A 23,604-nucleotide genomic window follows, 5' to 3' on the forward strand; every position below is an offset into this window, starting at 1 on the left:
TTAACCCCCGAACTGCACTGAGCTGTTTAATACCTACGTGACATCCAGGCACCATCAAAGGGATTAATGAATTTAAGAATGTCTGTGTCTGCAGAACCTCATCTAACAAATGTGCTGGAAAAATACCTCTGCTGCAGCTAAGCTTGTGTTTTATACAGGGATGGCTGGGCCTGGGCTGCATCCTCTCTTCTCAGCATAGTTCCTGGTCTCACTAAGGCCAGGACTCAGGCTTTGCATGCTAAGGAGAGAGATGCAGAGGAAAACAAAACCCCATAATTAATACTTTGAAGTAGTACGTACATCAAAACTCATATACCAAGAATTAATTCTATCTATGCCCATAATGAGTGCAAAACTTCACAGCCCAGAGCTACAGTTTTTGTGCAAAAAGTAGATTTTTTTTTTTTTTTTTTGCTAAAAAGAAAAGCTAGGCAATATACTTGGGCAAATAAAGTTCAAGGCAGATATGACAGTTTCTAGATAATGGTGCCTATTTTAAATAATGTAAACTTCTGAATGTCATTGTTGAATCACTCGGAACAACCTCTTTGAGAAGGAGAGCCGGCACGTTCTCTCTTTTCTCAGTAGCAGAACCAGGCTATGTTTCTTGCCGCTGCCTTTGTTGGAGATGAAGAATAAATTCTGTTAACTTTACGCTTTTCTATGATAGCTGGAAATAAAATGCAAATAGCTAATCCTTTTTATGACAGTGCAGTCTAAGGTCAAGTTAAAGCTAGAGCAGCCAGTATCCAATTAATATACAGGAGTTTTAGTTAAATCTATTTAAATATAAGGAAGAATTCTGGAATGGACTGTTCCAGGAAATAAAAGTAATTTATTTAACTTACAAAGGGAAAACTAAACAATGACATTTACTCTTCTTTCTTTTCATACTTCACAGCCTGCAATTTAAAATCACCTTTGGTGAAAGGTGCTTTTTATTCTAGTATATTTTACAATACAGCACAGACATCAAAATTTTCATTGGAGGAAGAAGACAGTTTGTCAACATTTAAATACGCAGACATCCGTTCCAGTCCCTTAAGAACACGGTTTGTGTTTACAACAGAAAAATACATCTGACAACAGTAGCTAGTTATATTACAAGCAAACAATATTGAACTCTGCATAGTTTATACAATATACTGTGGTAATAATTTAATTACCAGTTTATCCACTATTTACTAGCTGGCCACATAAAGCCTGACATTCATCTGAGATGTGGCATTATATGTTCAATTGGTTCTCTTAACAGCTTCATTGAATGAAGTATTTTCTGGACAAATGAATTTCAAAACTAAAGGCTGACTAGAATCATGGATGTCTTCACTACAAACATTTAGTGCTTACAATACATTCCTAAAGTAAAGGCAGGTGTCCAATAGAAAACATAGCTGTCAGAAAGAAAGGAAAATAGTGTGCAAATTAAAAAGCACTGCATTTAAAAAGGTGTTGGTGTGCAAGTTACAGTATCAACTGTGTATTAATACTAAGTGGAAAAAATCTCAGCATAAAATGATACATATCTCACAGTACGTTCTTGATTGCACATGTTCCACGGCATTTGCATCCATTACACTTTCTTGCAAAAATCAAATAACACTGAGTACCCTTAATTAAAACTAAACTATTTAAAAATGAGAAGGTGTACACATGCTTCAATTAGCGGGGAAAAACTGGAATGAAAATAATCAGAATCACATCAGAAATGCTTACTGACTTGTAGAGCCACAGTGCTTGTTAAGTGACTGACAACTGTCAGAATCTTTACAATACACTTACTAAATGCAGCTTGTGGGTTACCAAACAATAATCCCACCTATGACTGACTGTACTGGGTTAAATTCTTTGCTTTTACAATACAGTACATGCATTTCCACGCCACTGATCCTTGTGGGCATACTCAAAATATACCTGTTGTAAAAGTACTTTTTTTTTTTTTAAGTATTTTTCTCCATAATACCTAATGCTGCAGTAACTGCTTTGAAAGGAAGCAGAATGTTTCCTTTTCCCAGTGTGTATCACTGTGTTTTTAGCTACTTAAAGGGACATTATATAAAACCAGGATTAGTTCACATAACACTACAGAATGTCAAAAATGCCTGAAGGTACATTGAAAGCATTGGGAAGAACCCTCATTTTCAGCGTGCCGTCTGCTCCACAGGAGAAGATACGATTGCCTTGCACAGTTTCAATCTGGGTGACACCAGCACCAATATTTCTGAAAATGGACTGCTTAGCGTGTTCATTTTTAAATGAATGAATTAAATTATAGCCGGTCAGTCTCCACACCTGTAACAAAATAATGACAAATGACAAAAGGAGATGAAAATTAGGATTTGTATTTTTTCCCTAATGTCTCAGATTCTTAGCTCTTCTAAATCCTGTTCAGCAAAGACAACGGGTATTTTTGTTGTCTATTAGCACCAATTACAAGAAGTCCTTGGGTCTTGAGAGGCTCCTGATGAAGCATAAGGAAAGACAGTGGAAAAGCTACCTCAGTTTAGACTAGCTGGTTACTCCGCAGGGTGAAGTTGCCTTGTGGTACCTGAGCAGCAGCATCCCTCCCACTTTCCCCACTGTGAAAGCTGCAGAAATAGTGAGGTTGCATTTTTATCCAAGATGACGACTGTCAGCCTTGCAGTGGCTGGAAATGCTTTTCTGTTAAGGAATGCTCCAGAGAGGAAGCCGCACAATTAATAAGCGTGCAGAGTGATTCTATGGAACAGACAGTTGTGCTAAATTGCAGAAGCCCTCATCAAGACCAGGCCACAGAGTGGGAGGAAGCACAGAAAGCACCTATTAAACAGTGTGCAGTCCAGATGAAAGGAAAGAAACTGTATTCTCCTTCCTTTACCACGTTCTCATTATTTCCTTCCTTTAGTGTTCAGGAAAGAAGCCCTTTAAAAGAGGACCCATATTTCTATTTTTTGTTGTTATTTGTTTGTTTCTTACTACTATGACATCTCAGTAGTTGTCTGGGACTACAACATGAAGAGAAAAACCAGAACTTGATGTTACAGAAACTACACCCTGTTGAAGTTACTGAGCATCCCCTGTACTATGAAGAGAAGCATCCAAAGGCAAAACCAGAACATTTTTAAGAGAGAAAAATGAAGCTAAGATTTCGGAATCATGCACTTCGCTTTATCCACTTAAAATTCAGTCATACAACTTTAAAAAGAATGTTTAATTTTCTTTAGCAGAGAACAAAACCTACCTGCTTTAGAAGGATTTTAGTGTATTTAAGTTCACATTTTAAATGCAAGCAAGCATTTTATATATCAAATGTAGGTTTGTTTTTTGGGGGTTTATGTTTTGTTACTGCATTTATCTGGCTATTAACAGCATGCTGATCAACACCTGTCACTACATGATCTCCTGTACAACTCTGCTCCTTCAGTGCTTACCTTCATGTTACCTTCTGCTGAGCCTGTAACAAAATAGTCCTCAGAAGGATCCAGTGCCAGGGCCTTGACAGCCGATTCATGCGCTTGGAAGGTGTAAAGGATTTGCCTTTGTCTGATGTCAAAGATGCAGATATATCCCTTCCTACCTCCAGAAATTAGCAGTTGGTGTTTCGGTGCATACTGAAGTACTGTGGCACCATGATCGTGACAAGTGAACGCTGAAGAAGGAGGATGGCAGAATTACACATTTGAAACTGTAAGTAGCTTTCAAACTTAAAATATATTTCTTCTATAAATTGTGAGCTGAATATTTTCCATCTTGATAGATACATTCCTTCATATGGGTGATGTCATATCAACCGCCAGCTTTTTGCTCTCATAACAGCTGTATAGATCTAATCCACAAGAAAGAACGCTCTGCAGTCTAACATATGGTAGAATACAGGCACATACTTGCATTTAAACAATTCAGAAAATATAAAGTTCACCATATTAAGTTCAATTAAATTCCTGAGTTTAAAAAAAGTACACATGAACTAAAAAATGAAATATTCTCTTATAGTGTGTTGTTATATTCTAATTTCTTAACCATTTTTTCCTTAAAATGAGGCTAAAATTCTCCGTAATCTGCTAGTTTTAAATTATGAATCTCAGAACGCACCTATTGCTTATTCAAGTACTGCAGTTGTTTGTAGATGTTTACAATGGTCAAATTTGATCTTTTAAATGCCTAGGATATTAGAGTTGGATTTGTGTATATTTGTGCAACACTGTGTAACAAACTAAAGCAAAATTCAATAAAGATGAAATTATTGAACTTTGGTGAAACAGACACAAACATCGTAAGAATCCAAGTCCAAGTGCTGGAAGACAAGAACAGTAGCCAGGAGTTGCTTCTGCTATTACCAACAGTTATCTTTTCCTTTGTGTTTCAACGGAGTACTGGTTATATTAATTAAGTGGCAGTTTAAGTGAAAGCCTGCATACACGTAAGAGTTCAATAATGTAGACTTAATTAGTGAGCTGTTAATTTTTTTTCAGAACTGTATTCAAATGTTTCAGACTTTATTAATATTGTCACAAAAAGCAGCTTTGTATAGGACCTTCTTTCTTTATTTTTTTACTATACAGAGCAGATTAACATCATGGTAGAGACTATATTTACCAGTTCTGATGCATGCCTTACTAGAGCAGCCCCTGGTGCAAGTTTTTCCCTTTGTCACAAATGCATACACATGCTATATTTCCTTATTCAGTAAGAATTAGAGGTTAAATTTTCTCTGCAGTACTTACCATGTATAAGACTATTACCAGATGAAACCAAAGTGTCCCAGAGGCACACGTTTCTGAGGGGAAAAATAAGTCATTATGGCCTGTCGCTAAGTGATTCATGGGGTGAGATGACTCAAAGTGTTTACATTTCATGTCAAAGCCTAGAAGGTAGAACTCAATAAGAAGCCCTTGACTCTCTACAGTCACTGGAGAGAGCATATGCGAAAAGTTAAGAGCTTTAATTCTTTCTGTGCTCCTTTATGCTTGTTAGTGGAACTATACCTTCCACCTTAAATATGTGTAGCAATCTTAGGTTCTACTAAGAAATTATAGCAGTTGTTCTTTTCAGGGAAAAAGAATTATATTTCCTCTGCTGAACATATTTATCTCCCCAGCAACAGCATCACATCAAACTAGTTGTGTTTGGAATAGACCTTGAAAAAACTGGTTAATTGCTGGCCACTCCTCACCAAAACTAAATTTGGGAAACAAGTGGCTGAAGTAATGATGTTCAAAGAAACCATCTGACAAGTTGAAACTGTAACAAAGCTTAGAATGCTGAGCCTTAAAATGTCAGTGATACATAAATGCACAAGGGCTAGCAAGTTAATGGAGATGAATAGGTGGCTTTGGTGAAATTCCTTGCTTTTTTTAAACACACCTGTTATCATTGGACTGTCCCGATGTAGCAACTAGACTTGAAGAGGTTATAAAAGCAAAGTCACTTGTGGTTTTACTGTGGCACTGCCAACTCTATTAAAAACAAAACAAACAAAAAGATGCAATCTTACCACTTGTAGTCTGCATCAAAGTTACAGTCAGTCTAGTGGCACTGATAGCATAACACAAGCAGTATTTTAAACAGAGTTTAGAAACTGATGGGCAATGCAGTTTAAAACCTCAGAGAATTGAGAAATGGATTAAAAATCCAGTATAAAATAGAAAGATACTAAAATCAGTTATTGTAGCAAGGTCACAAAATAGTGTCTCACAGTAACCCAAATTTCAAAATAAGCATGGTCTTCGTTATCTGTTAAGAAGCAGTGAAAAGAATTGAAGAGTGTATTTTTACTGAGTCTTAGGGTTGTAAAGTCATTACTGTCAGCTCTAATTTTTAATTTAATGAATGGTAATGCTGAAGTAGTATTTGTAATTACATTGTAGCTTATGGTTATTCTACAATTAGTTTTTCAAAACTGTATTAATGAAACTCTACAGTTGTTTTGATAAAGTAGTGCAATTAAAAAGCGACAAAATAAAAGATGACTCGGTGAAACTCCTGTACTCTTGGCTTGTCTGAAGTCTCAAAAACTTAACTTTCCTCTATAAAAAGAAAAAAGATGATTTTGTTTACTTACCAGATAGGGCTTAGGATTTGAGGTGGTTTGGTTTACTTGCCAAATACTTAGAAATCCTTCACCATCAGCAACACCGCACTGCAAAGAATAAACTGCATTTATTATCACAACATACTGGTTACTGGATGCTTACTTTATGACAGTAAGTAGCTGACTTCAGCAATAAACCCACCTGAAACACCAAACCATTGTCTGCACTTTAAATATCAACAATGACTCCTGTACGAAAATGTACTTGAGAAGCTAAGTGAATTCAGTGATAATTGTTGAATGATTATTTAAGGATTGATGCTCTCCTACATACCTAACTCTTTTCTGCAAATGGAAGCTTTTTAAGTACTCTTCCAAATACTAATTTTAAATGCTAAAGCTTACAGAGGCATCGTTACTTCATGACTCTGCCTGAAACTGCTTAGTAAAGTAAAATGCATGACAGTGCCATAAAAGCATAATAAGAACTATGATGGAAGGGCTGTACTATACTCATGAATGGTAAAATGACTGAGATGTATTTGTTAACCAAAACGCATAACAATTAGTACTCTATGCAGCATATTCTACACCTCTAAATGTTTTACAGAATGTTTTTAGAAATATTTAGAATTACTTTTTGTATTTTCTCCGTTTAGTCAGGTTTCACATGTCCTGCCTGAGTTACCTCCATGTGAAGCAGCAGGGACAACTAGTACATCTTAACTTCTTACTTAACATTGATTCCCATATTATGTTAAGATTGCAATATCTCAAGCCAGTAATTTTTTGAAAAGTTCAAATCAGATTTTATGCTACCTGAAAACAGGTGTGCTGGGAGATGCTTTATCTTTCCAGCTATTTCTAAATGTTAAGCTTCTTGGCTCTTAATGATAATGCAGTTAAATAATTTGTCAGTAAAATGCAGACAAGACCTGCTAGAACAATAAAATAGGCAACATGAAAACATGAAGAGGTGGGTATTACTCTCCATTTCTTTCTTTGTCCACTCTGTTTTCTGCATCTCATCTAGCTCACAGAGCCAGTTCTAGCCAAAGTGTATGGCTTTTTTGTACTCTCTATCTGCTCTCCACTGTACGGGTGTATACTTATGTTCTTCAAATATTAGGCTGTATATACATCTTCTAGGTAATGCATTCTGTCAAGACTTCACCTTGGCCAGAATGCAAAATGTGAAGCATTTCCTGAAGACTCGTGTCTATCTTGCTACAAGTTTGCTTCTACAAAATGGGTAAGCTCATTTTTTTTTTTTAAAACATTTAATTTAGAAAAGCCATCACACAGATTTCAAAACAGGGAGAACAAAAAGCCTGAAAATACAACGAAAGTGATATAGGATAACAGTGTGAAGCTGATAGAAGGGAAAGGAGAATAAGGGTCAGTGTTTATTACAAACTTCCATATGCAGCCAAAATAAATGATGCGATACTGCTTATGGCATCATTCTAGGACATCTTTAAACTTTTGTGTCACTAGTTAAGATATTCAGAGGCCACAGGGCAACTAAATGTTTCCTTATGAATAAAAAAAAAAGGAAAAATCCTAAATGTTGTATTTACCTTGTTGCCCTGTGAATTGAAATACATTCTTGTCACCCTGGCATTCCCAGCCTGTCGGAAGCACACCAACTGCTGTGGCCTTGTCCACTCAAACATTCGAACACTACCATCTTGTGCTCCTGTAAGATCTATAATTACAAGATAGATATCCATTAATACTACAAAATTTTATAGACTGTAATCTACTCTGTACTGAGAAGTGATTCACTTACAATACTGATGGACTGGATGTGAAGCCATTCGTTTGACATTATTCAGATTTCTTTTAATAAGCTAAGTAGAAAAGAAATAAGAAAATATTTTGATAAAAGGACATAAACACAGTTTTCAGTTTTGTTTATACTACTACATAGTGAGTGTCTCCCAGTTAAAAAAAGAAGCCTGGTAAGCTAACATTTGCATCCAATTACGCTTATTTACAGTATCGTATTTAAGGCTATTTATGACAGCTTTTTTAGACATGAAAGTTCAAATAGTATTAATATTATCTTCTATTATGCAAAGAAATTAAATACATGCTGATGTATACGATTTTAATATTGGTCCTAATGCAAGAATTTAAAGTTTGGGATTGTTCTAGTTTTGGCTGGCTTTTTGGTTAGCTTTGTTTTGTTACCAGAAACTCCAGATCCTACTTCAAAGTTCACATAAGAAACAGAAAAACTTGATTGTCCCATTATCTTCTATGTCATAATAATTCTGTGCCACTATATACAAGAAAATGCTTAGTTCAGCCTTCTTTTTGGCCAGGTCTTGGTCATTGTAGGCGTTTTGTGTCTGTGACTGAATTAACAGTATGATGATTAATAAACATTAGTCTCTCTATTAAATAAAATAAGTTTCTTGAGCTGCAAGCAATAAAACTGCTTACCACACCAGCGCCAGTGCTAGTTTGACCACTGCCTAACCATGGCATAGATGAAGATGGTTGTATCTGATTCACTCCAAAAGATGGTGCAGTTGACTGAGTTAGTGTTGTGGTAGAACCACGAAAGTCAGTATCTTCAGAACTGTAAAAAAATAGCGGTGTTCTTGCTTGAAACAAATGTTTCTTTTCAACCAATGCTGTTTGCTTATCTCATTGTCAAGAGCCTAATGGCAGCGGGTAGAGGAAGTGATTATGAGACTATAAATTGATAATTCCTGCACTTTCATTGTACAGACATTTTCTACGTGCTCCAAAGCTATTGTTGTTTAACCTCAACAGATGATCCTAACTGTAGTAGATAGATGTTCAGAATATAAACTCTCCTGAGAAGAATATGGTTGGAATATTCCTGACCTGCATGTCCGTATGTCTACCTATTCTGTGTGATGGGGTGTGGTACAGATGAGTCCTTGCTGCAGCCGATATGTTCATAGTTCTCAGCACAATAATGGAGGAGACAGTAACTCAGGCAATCTGAAGCCTAACTTATTTTGTATGATCCACTTGTGCTTACACAGGTATTATATGTGCAGCCTCATATTAAACCAACACTCTTAACAGAACCACAAAGAAACAATCCTACCTTTTAGACTCTCTGTCATATTCTTCCCCAATCCATATAAATGACTGAGCAGCTAGTAGAGATGAAATATCAAGTTCTTGAACATCATGTGTAGATGCCAAAACAATTTCATTGCTGTTTGCCTATGCAGCAGAAAAAGAAAACTTATACTACCTATAATTAAGATCTTCTATTATGCTTATTGTAGTATTTGAGGTTTACCTTATTAACTGCAAATGCCATTATCATATCTGATTCTTTGTGAATGATTTTTGCTTTTCCTCCAGGGTAGCCAAGATCTGCTTCAACCTACAAAACATTTATAAGAAATTTCAATTAACATGAAAATAAATCTATTTTGTGGAGGTACATTCAGACTAAAAAAAAGCTATACAAAGTTCATGCAAGAAAAGTTCAGTGGCCTCAGCATTGTTTAGGAAGATAAACTTTAGACTTCTCATACTCTTTGGTGCTCTAGATGCCAGGAGTTATATTTGAGTGTGAGAAACAAAAAGTTGTGTGTGTAATACTGTTTACAAGGTCCGTGCTTATCCCAGATAATGGGACATCCAAAGTTAATTCACTGATTAAAAGCCTGCCACACAGACTACACAGAACACATAGCTTCTGTTAGTCACATTAAAGAAAGAAAAGCCAGTTCCACAGAACTTTTAAGAATGTGCTAAAGGTTTGGGAGAAGGGATACTACCTTGTTTTTGTGATCTTCTGCTACGCAGTTTTGTTTGACCTGCTCCACACGATCTTCTACAGACTACATAACATCACACAGTCACAAACACAAAACACATGCACAAACAAATATAAAAAAAGAATGAAACATTCCAAACTAGATTTTTAAAGGCCACTCTGTCAGTAAATGATGACAAATGTATTTTTAACTTTTTATAAAAGGCACAGAAACTAAGACAGGAATCTAAACAAACTCACTTAAAATGTAATGCCTCCTAGATGCACACAAAATGTATGATTGAGTAAATAAATGGAGGAGTAATACACACACAAACTCCATACTTACAGGAAATCTTAAAGCTATTAAATAGTACACTTATTTCCCATGGTACTTATGTGTTGGTTTAAATTTTCAGTTACAACTCATTACAGTTGTAACTGATATGATTCATAAAGCTCCATATTATATATTACTATATAATATTACTTTTATATGTATATATTACTCATGCATATATACATATACACAAAGTAATAGTTCAATTAAATTTCTTTTTTCAATATGGCACACAAAAAATACTATATGAATCCTCAATTGATTTACTTATTACCCTTACCACAGATGTTCTGTTTCTTTATTAGGACAGTATTCAAATACATAAAGGGAAGGTGAAATATGCCTCGTCTAAAAACACTTGGTTCAGTTGATATTTCAATAAACAACATGACAGTCATGTTGATTTAAAAAAAAATCCAAACACTGTTAAATGAAAGAAAGGAAATTGAAATGCCAACAAAAAAATGGAAAGAAAAATTTAGAAAAGTACTGAAAGAAACTGAGGAACCATTATAACTGAACTTTTTTCAAAAAGAAAGTTACATCCTTTATTTACCTCACTTTGCTTTCTTTTCTTTGTGAATATATATCTTATAAATGTCTCCTGAAGAAGTTCTTGCTTCACAAGAAAATGCCAGAGCCTTTTTGCTGGAAGAGCTGAATAATCTTTTGATCTGGATGAAACAGAAGGAGCAGGGTAGGGCAGGGGGGTGGGTAGAAAAAGCTTCAATGTAATTAAAGGTGAACAAAAAAAAAATCTAAAAATGGACTCAATGATTGTAGATGAAATTCCAATTTGAATTAAAAAAAACAACCCCCCAAAATTAAAAGTTTAAGCTCTGATTTATTCAGAGCAAATATCAAGATATACTTGTTTAATATAATTTTTTTTTAATCCACATTATGTTACTAACTTCTAAGTACTACAGTTTAATCTGCAGACTTGCATATGTGTCTGTATTTGCACTGTACTAAAACTACTTTTCTGTTTGTACTATGCTGGCCCTACAGAATTACTTTACATATTTCTTTCAGCATTCAAAAGAATTTTCAAATATTTAGCTCGTATATGAGCCAAACAAAATTCATTGCCTCAGATTTGAGGAGAAATACTTCTAAAAAAGCAGTGCATGTTTGTAAGAATATTTTAATAAAATCCTGTAGTGAGCAAACCTGAAGTTGTATTTTAGGATACTGAGAAAAGTAAGATATTTTTGAGTTGAAAACATGGTTTACTATATGCATTTAAAGATACCTGTAAGCATACCATTGATCTAAACCCAGGAGGATTTGCTTTACAAGGGCCATATTACAACTTTCTTTCTCTCCTCCTCGTAACACCTGCATGTATTCTACAACTCTCTTGTTGCTAAGGTATGGTGGGAGATAGCTGCTGCTGGAGGAATAGTAAAATAAAGTTGAAATTGGTCTTCCCAGCAACAGCCCTTGATTCATAGTTCTCCAGGCTCCCCTCTTTCCTTCTTATTTTCCTTTCTTGCTGCAGTTGTGAAAGGGGCAGCAAAATAAGTAAAGGCTGCTACAAGAGACAGCTGCATAAGAAGGAACAAAGTGATGTGGACAAATGGTCTCTGAAAGGCACTGTTTAGAACTAAGATCTAGTCAACCTTCATTTGACTATCTTTAGGGGCAAATATCTGTGATCAAAAAAAAAATGGTTTTGCTAGGAAAAAACGACTTACTTGAATGGTGTGTTTTCAGGTTCAATCATTGCTTTATTGCGGAGAAGAGCTGGTCCCGCACCTACTCCAAGGTCACTAGGATAAGTATTGATGTAGTTTGGTGGTGGGCCTTCAAACTGGTCCATTCTATCCTGAAGAATCTGTTCCCAGTGTTCCAAATTTTTTATTACAGCAACACCCAATGGTGATGTTACAGGCAGATCTAAACAGAAATATTAATAGAGTGTGGCTCAGAGGAAAGAAATCGTTTAAGCTACAGTGTGTATAAAAACCCAGAATAATACAACCATACAAAAGAAAAAATCTTGAAAGGAAACTTACTTGTTGGCAATTGTAAAAAACCCAAAAAGTATTAAATTGCTTTTTAGTTTTCTTTTTAAAATTTAACTGAAGTCTTAGAGAGAGCCACTTGCACAAAAAATTAAAATGTAAAGCAGAATTTAACGTACCAGTGAATTCCAGACCAGCAATGGGAAAGAAGTTCTTAACATTGTGCAGAACTAATTTTACCATTGTCAGATGCAGAAGAGCCCAGCTGTATAAAAAGAATAAATTTGCATTAAACCAAAATTAATATAGTTATCAGCAGAACATTTTTCTCCTTCTATCAAATATGGACCAGAAAAACAGTAGAGATGGTTTACTGAGGTTACCAGACATGCAGAGAAAGATACTTCTATATCAACTGTACAAAATAAGGATGCCTCTCAGGGCACTTAGCTGCTACAGACAGCATCTCCTTCTCTTTTACAAATGCTTCATGATTGTGCTCTTCTCCAGATAAGAGTGTGCATGCATGAGCCTCTGCAAGACTGAGAATAAGTATAAGCCCCCTTAAACACCACCTGAAATTCTCCATGAAATCATAATGAATGCAGACAAGATATTACTTGAGTTTGGTATTCATGCCAGAAGCTTTCACACTGAAAGATTTTCACAGGGATTAAAGATGCAAGTCCTTTACAGCATAGCTGTAAAGACTAGTGAGAGACTTGAATTCGTTAAAGAGCCATAATTTTCCTCCGTTATTACAATGCTGAGGTCACCCCTTTATTTTGTTTTATTTTGCAACATTTTCTATTATAAGTGTTCTATTTAATCTGCTCCTCATTCAAAACCTAAAGACCAGTATTGTGAAACATCATTCTAGAGCTGACATTATTGTACATTGTGTTCTTTGTGTCTTAAAAATGAAGACAGGGGTTTTTATTTGTTCCCCCCCACTCCAAAAAATACAAACCACACAGCTTTGACTTCCTACTCCTTTTCTTTACGCAAATAAGCATGGAACTCTTACTGTGATGAGAATTTTTCAGTCCTGTAATCCTGTAGCTACAGATAAGTTTATCCACAGTACTGAAATTATTTGACTTTGACCGTGGAGAGTGCAGAGGACTGGTATTTTCTTTAATCTGGAAGAAAAGGTAAGCACGTGACATGATTATGCTAAAACTGTGGCAATTTCTGCTAACCTGTAAGAATTGGCATCTTTGTGTTCCTGGATCTGCACATCAGAGAGGAAAGCATCGTCCTCTTCCTCATCACTGTGAATGCTTTCGTCGGAATCATATATAACACCGCTGTCTGATAAAGGAAGAAATGGCTGCAATGCAAAACGAAAGTCTGCTATAAAAGCAATTTTCTGATCTCTTAAGATTCAGCTCTTACTTTAGTTGTCATTTAAACTCAATGACAGTGATAGCATACAAGTAGGTTTCCCCAAAATATAAACAAGTAGCAAGGGGAAAAAGGTTTCTCTCTATTACTGTCAAGAGACTTGTTTTGAAAGTTAAGTAATAGACTTGTAGTCTCTTCATCTTGTATTAGTAGGATAATATTCTGCAACTTACTATGAAAAGCACTCAAAATTTTCACATTGTTTTTGTCCTTTAAAACTTAATGGAGAAGAAATATGCTTTTATGAACTTTAACTTATATTGTCCTTTTCAAATTACCTTTGCCATAAAATAGTCCCACATACTGAGCTCTGGAGGGATAAACTTTTCTTTGTAAGAGGGTCTTTCTGCAGGTACAGGTGGTGGTACGGCACTGTCTTTTACTGGTCTTCCTGGCACTAGCATTCTCATGTTAAACCGACGACGATGTTTATCCATTTCTTCTGATGGAAGAGGTGGTGCTAAATTCAGGTAATTTGAAAAGTTGATATTAATATTGCATCTTTAGACATAGCTGTATTTTATAATTGAAGCAACTAAAAACATTGTTATTGATACTAATTTCTACCAGTTCAGAAATCAAAGCCAGTCTAAATAAAGTAAGTGTAATCATATAAAAAGTTCACTTATGAGATATTGACTGTGGCATTTATACATTAGAAATATCCTGAAAAATATATTCTATTATCTGGATTAAGTTCTCGGGAGATGAAGCTTTCAGCTGAAAAAATTCTCAAGAAAGAAATAAGACTGCACAAGTAGCAGTAGTTATTAAAATATAAGCAAGGAACTCTCAAGTTAGTGAAGAAAATTTGAATAGATGGAGGCTTTTTGACAACTGAAGTCTGTTTTAAAGTGTTTAAAGAGTTATCAAAATATTAATATGGAAATTGGTTTTCAAAGTGTTATTGGCCCGGCAACACTGAAGATCACACTTACTTTATTAAAAAGGAGCTAGGTATTTTAAAACTTTTTTTTTCTTTGGAAAAAAAGCCACTGCTAACATTCATCTACACTGCAAGTTTTTACAAACCTTCATTACCATCCTCTGAAACATCAGAAGCTGTAGCAGCTTGTAGGTTAAAGGAAAACAGAACACATCTCAAATGAAGACATGAGCTTATGGAAGTTATTCATAAAAACATCATGTGAAAATAACTGCTCTAAACGAGTTTAAGTTATTCCATGAATGACAAATATCTATTCTACATACTTATAATGGTGCATTGCATTATTACTGTTTTGGTTTATATTTCAGATATAGGACATCTAATTTTTGTAAAGGTTTCAAGCCTATCGTCATCTTGAAAGTCTATGTAACATGATATTAAGTATTCTTGCTCTGTGAGGGCTATGACATAGGGTTGTATTTGCCTTTGTCTCCAGAGTCTGAATTCAATCTCCATTTTTGCTTCTCCTCATGCAGTATATTAAGACACGTTCATCTGCCTTTACAAAATTACTTGTTTTAGCTGGAGCTTACATAGCTATGAACTGTTTTTCTGACAGATGAAGTTGTTATTCTTCTCTGTGGTCTTATTCAAGGTGAAATCACACCTTGGAACGGAAATTGATTTCAGAAATACTGTTTCCATGTTACTGCAGTCATTAAACTTATCTTTCACATACAGAAAACCATAGGTGTCATCCCTGATGGACACCATCTACTTTTTCACTAAAAAATAATGCCTGAAAGTCCTGTAAAGTGTTGTAAGTAAGCATCTAACAGTAATATGGCAACATAATAACTGTACCTGGAATACTTTCTGACTGCCTTCGAGGTTTTACAAGAAGTTTCACCCCTCCACCAAAAACAGCGGCCCACATTCGACTGTTCAAAGGATGGGCTGCTAGTCGAAATAATTCATTACAGGAATTGGTTGCAAGGGCGTGTATAAGGAGACTCAGGTAGACAGCTACAACAGCTTCACAAAGTAGGATGTTTAACTTTGGCTGATCTTCATCCTGAGCTGAACTTAAAAGGTTTATAAGGGAACTCACACCTGGAAAGAGTAAACATTGTTAGATGAGTAGGAGTACAAATGTTACAAAAAAAGGAAATGTTTCACTTCTACGTTTTATGTCAATCATATCAAACATATACTAATAGCCACATGATACTTTAATTTAGATGAAACATCCTATTAGTATTTTCCTTAAAATCATAAAGATCAAAATTTTAAAAAAGGTGCCTTTAGCCTGGGACTTGTGTGTTGCACCTCTCTGCAAATACTCTGGGCAGTCAGCTTGCCTACAAAATTCCTGCACTGTTTGCACAGTGCAGACCTCAAAATACTACACTTATGCTTATACATTGGGAATAGTTGTTTTGACAGCTATACAAAGTAAAGCATAGATGCAAGACAGTACTATAGAAGCAGCTAACAGAAATAATTTTACTTGAGGGTGAAGCAGACTGGAGGAAAACATTTTAGGATGACAAATTATCAGCTTGCATTTATCTCAAAGATCGCGGTCTCTTCTTCAAGCGAGATGTTTGCCATACAGACATGTTATTCATATTTGTTTTGATACATGAAAAAGTGAAAGGCTATTAATTATTTGAGAACTAAATCAGATACACTTATCTGTTATTAACCATAAGTCATTTCATCCATTATACTACCAGGCAGTGAGATAATTACTAAATGTGAAGCTGGTCCAGTGGTGCTAAAAGTAGCCCTATTTTTGTCTCACCAGGCCACTGAGCAGGAGATGAGTTTGGAGTTGCGTGCTCCTCAATACTTTCTGTCCTCAGTCTGCGTCGATCACTCAAAAGCAGGCCTTGATAAACCATCCCCGTGAACTGATTCGCTTCTGTTTGACTGCTAAATACAAATTAATTTTTTTCTGATGAGAAAGGATTTTAGAATATTTTTGTAATATAGTACATATAAATGCATCTCATTTTAACCAGAAGATGCAATGTTTAAAATTCTATAGGACTAAGTCAAGCATTTTATAATTACGTGGTATAAAAAGTTGATTTTTTTATTAAAACTTGAAATATTTCCATGTGACATCAATTTTAATATGCCGTGTGCGTATCTCTAGATATGAAAAAGCCTTTTAAGAAATCCTAATAATATCTTTGTTCTGAAGACTTTTTAAAAATGTGTTTTTACAGCATTCTCTTTTAGTTTCAGATTGGAATATAAACTGCCTAAAACCTGCCTTCAGTTAAGCTCAAATGTTTCCCCTGCACCTCTATTCAGCAATGGATGTGCTATGGAAAAGAACACCGAAATATTTTCCAGTAGCATCCCAAGTGAGAATGACACCAGCTTTTCCTATCATTTATTGGAAGAAATCTGAATGACTGGCATTATTTTATCTTTGTAACACTGATCTAGCATATCAAAGCAAGCAGTGTGTACACTGTACACAGATATTTAATTCTTTTTTAGACACATGCATGAAGAATTTCCATTTTGGATACAAAAATTATACTCCAAATGCAGGACTGTGAGAAAACATCTGGTTTTACCTGTAGCTGTGGCTGTCACATAGTGCTTGATAAATGGATGCAGAAAGTGAAGCTGCTAAAGAATGAAGTGTATACACCTGAAATAAAAAGAGCAAATAAGCTGTACATCGGTTATTTACATAAGATGAGGAAACTAGAATTCTTTCTAAACAGCACTGGAAATGTGTTATACAGAAATGTCCTAATTTTAAACCAGGTATGTGAAATAGTAACTGAATGTTACTTTAAGTTTAAATCACAACTGCTTGTTCAAGATTATGTTATCACAGTCAAAACCTTCCAATATTATTAAGAGAATGAGCATGATCATGTTGTTTTAAGAGCCAAAAAATCCACTGTTTTAGTTAACAGTCACTTTTAGAAATTTCCCGAGAATGACCAGAATTTGGATGAAAGGGAATTAACTGGATTAAAAAAGATCTCAGAAAGCAAGTTGTTAACTAGCATTTTCACTTGGCCAGACCTAAGGGAGAAGGTCAGAATTGTTAAAGGGTAAGTGCTGAAAAGTTAACTCAAACAACACATGGTATTTTTGCATGCTCACTTCCCCATATGATGAGAAATTATTTAGCATTTCCTGAAAGTGTTTCATTACCTTGACATCTTCAATATTAGGATGTGGTGGTGATTTCATCTGCACAATAGTGTAAAGAATATCATGAATATGATTGTTTAAATACAGCACAGGATTAGCTATCACAGTTTTTGTGGATGCTATGCTTGCAGAAAGCAACGGTAGTGTTGTGGGTAATGGAAGCGGCGACTGAAGTTGTTTTACAGTAGTTTCCTGTTTAAAAGAAAAGATTTTATTTAAAATTGTTGCTTTGAGAAAAAAAGTTTAAAAATTGATAATTTTACACCTTAAATATTTTTTCAAGGTTATTTATCCTCTTCCACTTCTGTCTACTCGGTACAGGCAAGATTTTATTGTTACTGATGTCAAAAGCAAGCTCTTATTTACTATAATCGCATGGAGCAGATGACCTGATAGCCAAGTTTGCTGGAATGCATTTTAATTTAATTCAGGAAGAATATTTTTATGTAGTTCATTAGGAAGCGTTGAATTTTTTACCTGCTGTGATTCTTGCAGCAAGAACTTTAGCTCCATTCTTACTGATGCTAAACCACCACCTTGTGCCCCATGAAGACTACAGTAACTTAGAAAAACTCTCAGCAGTGCTTGGTTCTTCTGCAGCCACCACTTTCGTCTTTCAGCATGTTCTCGTTTTGCTTGTAACCTACGTCTTTCTATCTGGTGTCGTTCGTATGAACCAATGTCAGGTTTATCCATCATATCGTCATGATCAAGTAGATCCCCATTTACTTTGGTATATGTTTTACAATAGTCTTTGCCCCCTGCATCGTGGTTGCATATTTCATGCATAGCAGCAATCTCTTTTTCAAGCCAGTTGTACAGCTGAAATCTGAGTTTTCCTCCATCTACTTCATAACCTGTAGCCAGAGTCCTCAGTTCAGTCATAAGGATCTTCAAACAGGCTCTGAACTTCAGTTGTTCAGCAATAACATCAACCTCTGTCTCTCCTGCATCAGAAATCTCCCCATGTGGTGTTTGTGGAATGGTGGTGTCTGAGGTTCTCTCATCATCTTCTCCATTCTTAGAATCAGATTTTGAGTTTTTCATCATTATACCATCATCCTTGTCCTCTTCGTCTGAGCCATTTTTGTCTTCATCCCAATCAAGAGTAAGGGGCTCATCATCAAATTTTATGGCTGGTTGACTCCAGTCAAACTGTGCTGAAGAGTCAACACTGTTTTCCAAAGTAAAGGAAGCTGAAATTGGCTTCGACCAGTCTATATCACCACTTCCAGCACCATCCCTTAGGGCTTTGGAATCTGAAACAACAGCCTGTATTGGAGAACTAGATGAATCTTTCTCTTCAGCTACAGCAGACTTTTTTCTTACTTTTGGAATTTTGGAAAGTACTTCAAGAGCTAGTACAGGGCAGCCAACTTTAAAATGAGCATTTGCAGTAGTGAAGAATAATTTTCTTTCTATAAGATTTATTTTATCAACAAAGCTTTTCTCAGTTTTTAGACCTAAGGTGGCCAAAGTCCCTTCTGGGGAGCTGAAGTATCTTCGGATGAGCAAAGGATGGGTCCGAAGATAATTGTAAAAACTGAATACCACAGGATTGCATGACTTGACGATAACTAAGGAATTAAAAAGATATAACATCAATTGAAAATGGCTTTAAAATGTTATTATTAATTTTGCAATATTTACTGTATTACAGAGATTTGTCAAAACACAAACCAAAAGTTTTTTCTACTAGCCAAAACAAAATGAAAAAAATTATTCCCCACATAAAGCCTAGCCTAAAGGTAAAAGCTGGATGAGTAGAAAGATAATAAATTCTCTCATTTGCTTCACTATTATATCCCACTCAGCTAAGTCTGAAAAAAGCAGAGATGACCAGTGGAGATTTCCTGAAGACAGTCAATTAACATATGTAGCCACCTGTCACTTAACATTAATCTCAGAGGAGACAGGACAGGAAATCCTGCTAGAACACTGCTAATTGCTAGAAGCAAAAATGAGAATTTAAGTCAATTGGTATAAAGACTAGTCAGCATTCAGTAGCAGAGAGATATTGTAGAGAAATAACAAAGAAAGAAGTCCTTCCTGGGCTTATCTGACAGCAGAACTAAATTCAGTACTGGGTTGGAGACAAACTCTTGCAAGAAATTAGAAAAAGGTTTTCTTGAGTGTGGGTTTTTTTTGTTTAAGAAAAAGAAGTTGAGTGGGCCAGTCCATAAGCCTATTAATGATTTCAGTGTAATGGCACCTCAAGAGAAGGGACTGTGTACACAGACAGAAAATACTTCTCCTTCTCTGCTTTGTCTTAGTAAGTTTGTCCCATCAGACTAAAGTTTTTTCCTTACCTGGGTTTTCATCATCATCTTTAGGTGTTTGTTCCAATAACGTGTCTAGAGCTCTAGTGTAATCTTTCATTATCCAGTAGGCAATGCTTCTCAGAAATGGATCAGAATGCAATTTAGTACAGCTGAACCCAGTTCCATCCTTATGGCAACCCAAAATCTTTTCATAAAGAATAGAGGTGTATGTGACAGAGGTTTCAAACTCTGATTCATATAAACGAGCAATAACCATTGCTAACTGGATATCTTCCATTTTCTCAAGGCAAACCTATGATAAGAAGTGGGGAAAAGGTCACTTTATGAGGGAAAGGTAGCTCTTTAAAACAACAGTGAAGTGAAGTGAACACCAGTATTTGCTACAGAACAGAGAATTTTTTACAATATCAGTATGTCAAATATTAATACAGCAGCAGTGAAGATGTTTATTTTTATTCTACCTTGTAGAATAACATTAAAGTTGGAAGTTTTGTTTAATATATCACTGGTAAGATACTCTTCACGCTGTCTTATCTGCAGAATTACATCTCTGAGGAGAATTCTTTATATGCCAGATAAAGACAAACACACTGCATATAAATAGGCAGGATAGCTCCCCAATTCTCATTCTCTCCTGAGAGGTACTGCTTATGTTATGATCCTGCTTGTGGTTCTCTGCTCCCTTGTGGCAGGCAGCATCAGTGCTGCACTAAAAAGGGATCCTAGTGCTGCTTCAGAAGGGAAATCTGACTTCTTTTTTTACTTACTGTTGTAACAATAGGTCATGCAGAATAGCTGGAGGCTGAACAGTGCTACAACTTAACTGTGCTGATCAAACAGGAAGTTTTGCCACAAGGGTCATAACTGGTACTCCCAAGAGAGCTTCCACTGAGGACTGATGTATCTGAACAATTTTTCTGGCCTTCAGATCAGCTTCCAAGCTGCTTTTCACAGTAGTGTGGAGGTAAATGGTATGTCTGCAGGGCGCAAGAGGGTGATGTGTAGACATACCATATTATTTGTGCTGCCACAATTTGTGAAAAGATCAGCAGAGAACAGCTTGTAAGGTGCAGTTATGTAGTTCAAATTAGAAACTGAAACTTAATTTCTCAAAAGTGGGTACCTCTATAGCATCTTTCAGTGAACCTGCTAGCAAGAAAAATGCAGCTGATTGTTCAAAGCGTTGTTTTCCCAACAAAGCAAAAGCATTTTTTAAAGCAGCTTTGCGCCATCTATCTTCACTAAAGTTGTGGCTGAAAAAGGCAGTCATCTTTTCATCATGCTGTGACCTGCATAAAGAAATGCAACATAGACAACTACTTATTGTACAACCTTAGCATACAATCACTTGAACAACACCACTTTAAATTACACTCTAATCTTGAATGAGTTCTGCTTTGCATTCCTGGTTCACTTAAGAGTTAATCAAACACAGACAGCAGAACTTACCTAAAGAGTCCCCACACCACTGCTTTTTTCTTCATAGCAAGGTAAAAAAGTGCAGCATCTAAGGCATCATTGTTCCTCTGGAATGAAGCTTTTGCAACCTGTGGTAGAAAAACCCTACTATTATTACTGAAAAGATAAAGGCTGCTTTTAGCTAAATAACATATTCTCTATCAGGGAGGACAGCGTGAGTGACTAGTATTTCTACAAAGCAACAGTCATTTCTGTTAGCATGTTTTATTCATGTGACAGCTCTCATTACACCGTAAATGTTCCTGAGAGAAAAACAGCACTACTGCAGATAACTCCTCTCAACACAGAGGGACATTACAAATGTGCAAATAAAAGCCTTTTCTTGAAAAGTGTTACAGTAACTCAATACTATTAGGTGAAATTTCTCTTGTAATACATTATTAACATATACTTAAGCTAATACAAGTATTTCTTAAATGAATTCTGTTTTTTGTATAGGACTCAGAGATGTAGTTGAATTTGATTTAGAGTACTAGGATAATTATGTTTTGCTCCTGGATTCTTTGAGTATCTGGTAACATTTTAAAAAATGTATTTTTACAACAGATGACTTGGAAATTTAGGAAACTGGTAAGTACTTCTGTTCCACAGACTTTCAACAATTGCATTCCATGTAGTAATTCAAAGCAAAAGTTAGTGATCCTGCAAATCTGTCAGACTTCAAGTTACAAGAAAGCTGAAATTCTTCCTAAAGTAAGGATGTAAATCTCATTGGTACCTATGGGAAAGTTTTAAATATTCTCTCAAACACATATTGCCGTTTATTCATTATTACATCTCCCAAAAGAAAACTCTTCATGCAAACAAGACTTGGTGTTATTTTGGTTTTACATAATACAGGTACATTTTTCTATAAAGCAGTAATTTTGCAACTCTTTGGACGAGTAAAACGTACATTTATTTGCAGTTCAGGTCTTTTATGTTCTATAATACTCCATTATAAATAATGCAAAATGACCCTTTACACAGTTTTTATTGACTAATATTTTAAGATATATTTATTTCTTAAATAAAACCTACTACTGAACTCAAAGCATAATTCCCTGTTTATACTATAACCTGTCTTATATATCTGAAAACAAGATTCTTAAAATATTTAATATAATCTTTAACATATTGTAAAACATATGTTGGGAAGAAATTAGGTGCTTCAGAAATGGCTTTTCCCTGGATCAATTGTATTATATCTTACCATCAAATGACAAAATTTGTAAGCCAGGACTGCCACCATCAGTTGGCATAGAAAAAACTAGTTACACAGTCTGCTGGCTGGGCTGGAGTACAAAGCAATCTGCTACACAGAAGTCACTGTGTGTATCTGTTAAGGCACACCCAACAGCACGCAACTATAATTTGTAAGCAATAAAAAGTACCTTCTCAATGCATCTTCGGAGTGTGTTGATATTCCTGACCCACCAACCAATACCCATAGCTCTTAATTCAGACCACTGTGGGTCTCCCTTCTGGATAGCAGGAATCATATTGATCAACTCCTCCTCAGCTTCAGAATGAAAAGCCCATGCAAAATGGCAAGTTGACAGGCCTAAACAACACAAGATAATGAAATTCAGAAGTTTAAAAATTGTTAATAAGTAAATGAAACATGTCAGATATGCAAAGTGGGATCTCCAACCCAAGAGTTAGGTAGAGCTGAGGAGGGTCTATTTCCTTCAACAGGAAGTAGAGTTGCTAAAGGAACAGCTGAAATGTATTTTGCTCACTAGGCATGTCCTCTCCTCAGTGCTTCTTCCCTTTTTTTCGTTTCCCCAGTACATATTCATATATGTACTAGAGTTATATGGTGAAAGACTGAAGGAAAAAATACTCTGTTATAACAGAGGCAGACCCATTCTGGGCCAGAAGCCTTTCTGTCCACTGTTTAGGTAGTAACTGCTTTTCTTCCCTCTATTTCACAACAGCATTTACTCAGATTAAGCAAGGAAAAATCTTGTCGTGATGAAAAATACTAGAATGATCTTTAAAGTAAAATAACGAAATGCTTATGTAAAGCAGTATCTGCATTCCTCCAGCAGACATTATGAAATATATATACAATCTGTATGTTATCTAGTTGGGGAACTTACTGATGCCTCAAACTCAACGAGGCAGAATCTTTCTTCTGTTCTAGAGCTACACTTTTTTGGTATTCACAGTGCATGTAGTGAAGGAGATACTAAGCCTCTGAAAGATAATGACCTTAATAGAATGGATATAATCTAAAATGAATATACACATAATAGAAATATAATAATATTATTAATCAAACATAACCAGGTCC

The 23,604-nt window shown here is 35.5% G+C and overlaps 1 protein-coding gene across 5 annotated transcripts in view; it reads right to left on the minus strand.

Annotated features, from left to right (window-relative positions):
• Positions 1–810: 810 nt before the first annotated feature.
• The window catches only part of DMXL2 (Dmx like 2), a 49,400-nt gene continuing 26,606 nt past the window's right edge, over positions 811–23,604 (minus strand). For 2 of the 5 annotated variants that reach the window (XM_069867030.1, XM_069867027.1), the window contains exons 20-45: positions 22,700–22,869; positions 21,297–21,394; positions 20,971–21,136; positions 19,875–20,139; positions 18,043–19,142; positions 17,566–17,757; positions 16,971–17,047; positions 16,181–16,311; positions 15,238–15,486; positions 14,517–14,555; positions 13,763–13,944; positions 13,280–13,410; positions 12,257–12,342; positions 11,808–12,009; positions 10,664–10,781; positions 9,790–9,852; positions 9,303–9,389; positions 9,102–9,223; positions 8,462–8,600; positions 7,803–7,863; positions 7,591–7,718; positions 6,041–6,118; positions 5,344–5,435; positions 4,704–4,756; positions 3,411–3,628; positions 811–2,292 (exon numbers count right to left, since the gene is read on the minus strand). In XM_069867030.1, the coding sequence (XP_069723131.1) occupies positions 2,083–2,292; positions 3,411–3,628; positions 4,704–4,756; positions 5,344–5,435; positions 6,041–6,118; positions 7,591–7,718; positions 7,803–7,863; positions 8,462–8,600; positions 9,102–9,223; positions 9,303–9,389; positions 9,790–9,852; positions 10,664–10,781; positions 11,808–12,009; positions 12,257–12,342; positions 13,280–13,410; positions 13,763–13,944; positions 14,517–14,555; positions 15,238–15,486; positions 16,181–16,311; positions 16,971–17,047; positions 17,566–17,757; positions 18,043–19,142; positions 19,875–20,139; positions 20,971–21,136; positions 21,297–21,394; positions 22,700–22,869 (4,457 nt within the window). In that variant the 3' untranslated portion in view covers positions 811–2,082. The remainder of the gene's footprint in view (positions 2,293–3,410; positions 3,629–4,703; positions 4,757–5,343; positions 5,436–6,040; positions 6,119–7,590; positions 7,719–7,802; positions 7,864–8,461; positions 8,601–9,101; positions 9,224–9,302; positions 9,390–9,789; positions 9,853–10,663; positions 10,782–11,807; positions 12,010–12,256; positions 12,343–13,279; positions 13,411–13,762; positions 13,945–14,516; positions 14,556–15,237; positions 15,487–16,180; positions 16,312–16,970; positions 17,048–17,565; positions 17,758–18,042; positions 19,143–19,874; positions 20,140–20,970; positions 21,137–21,296; positions 21,395–22,699; positions 22,870–23,604) is intronic. The other 3 variants (XM_069867028.1, XM_069867029.1, XM_069867031.1) reach the window with 3 other exon arrangements.

Source organism: Phaenicophaeus curvirostris, chromosome 12 (genome assembly GCF_032191515.1).
Source record: "Phaenicophaeus curvirostris isolate KB17595 chromosome 12, BPBGC_Pcur_1.0, whole genome shotgun sequence".
NCBI classification, from domain to species: Eukaryota; Metazoa; Chordata; class Aves; order Cuculiformes; family Cuculidae; genus Phaenicophaeus; species Phaenicophaeus curvirostris.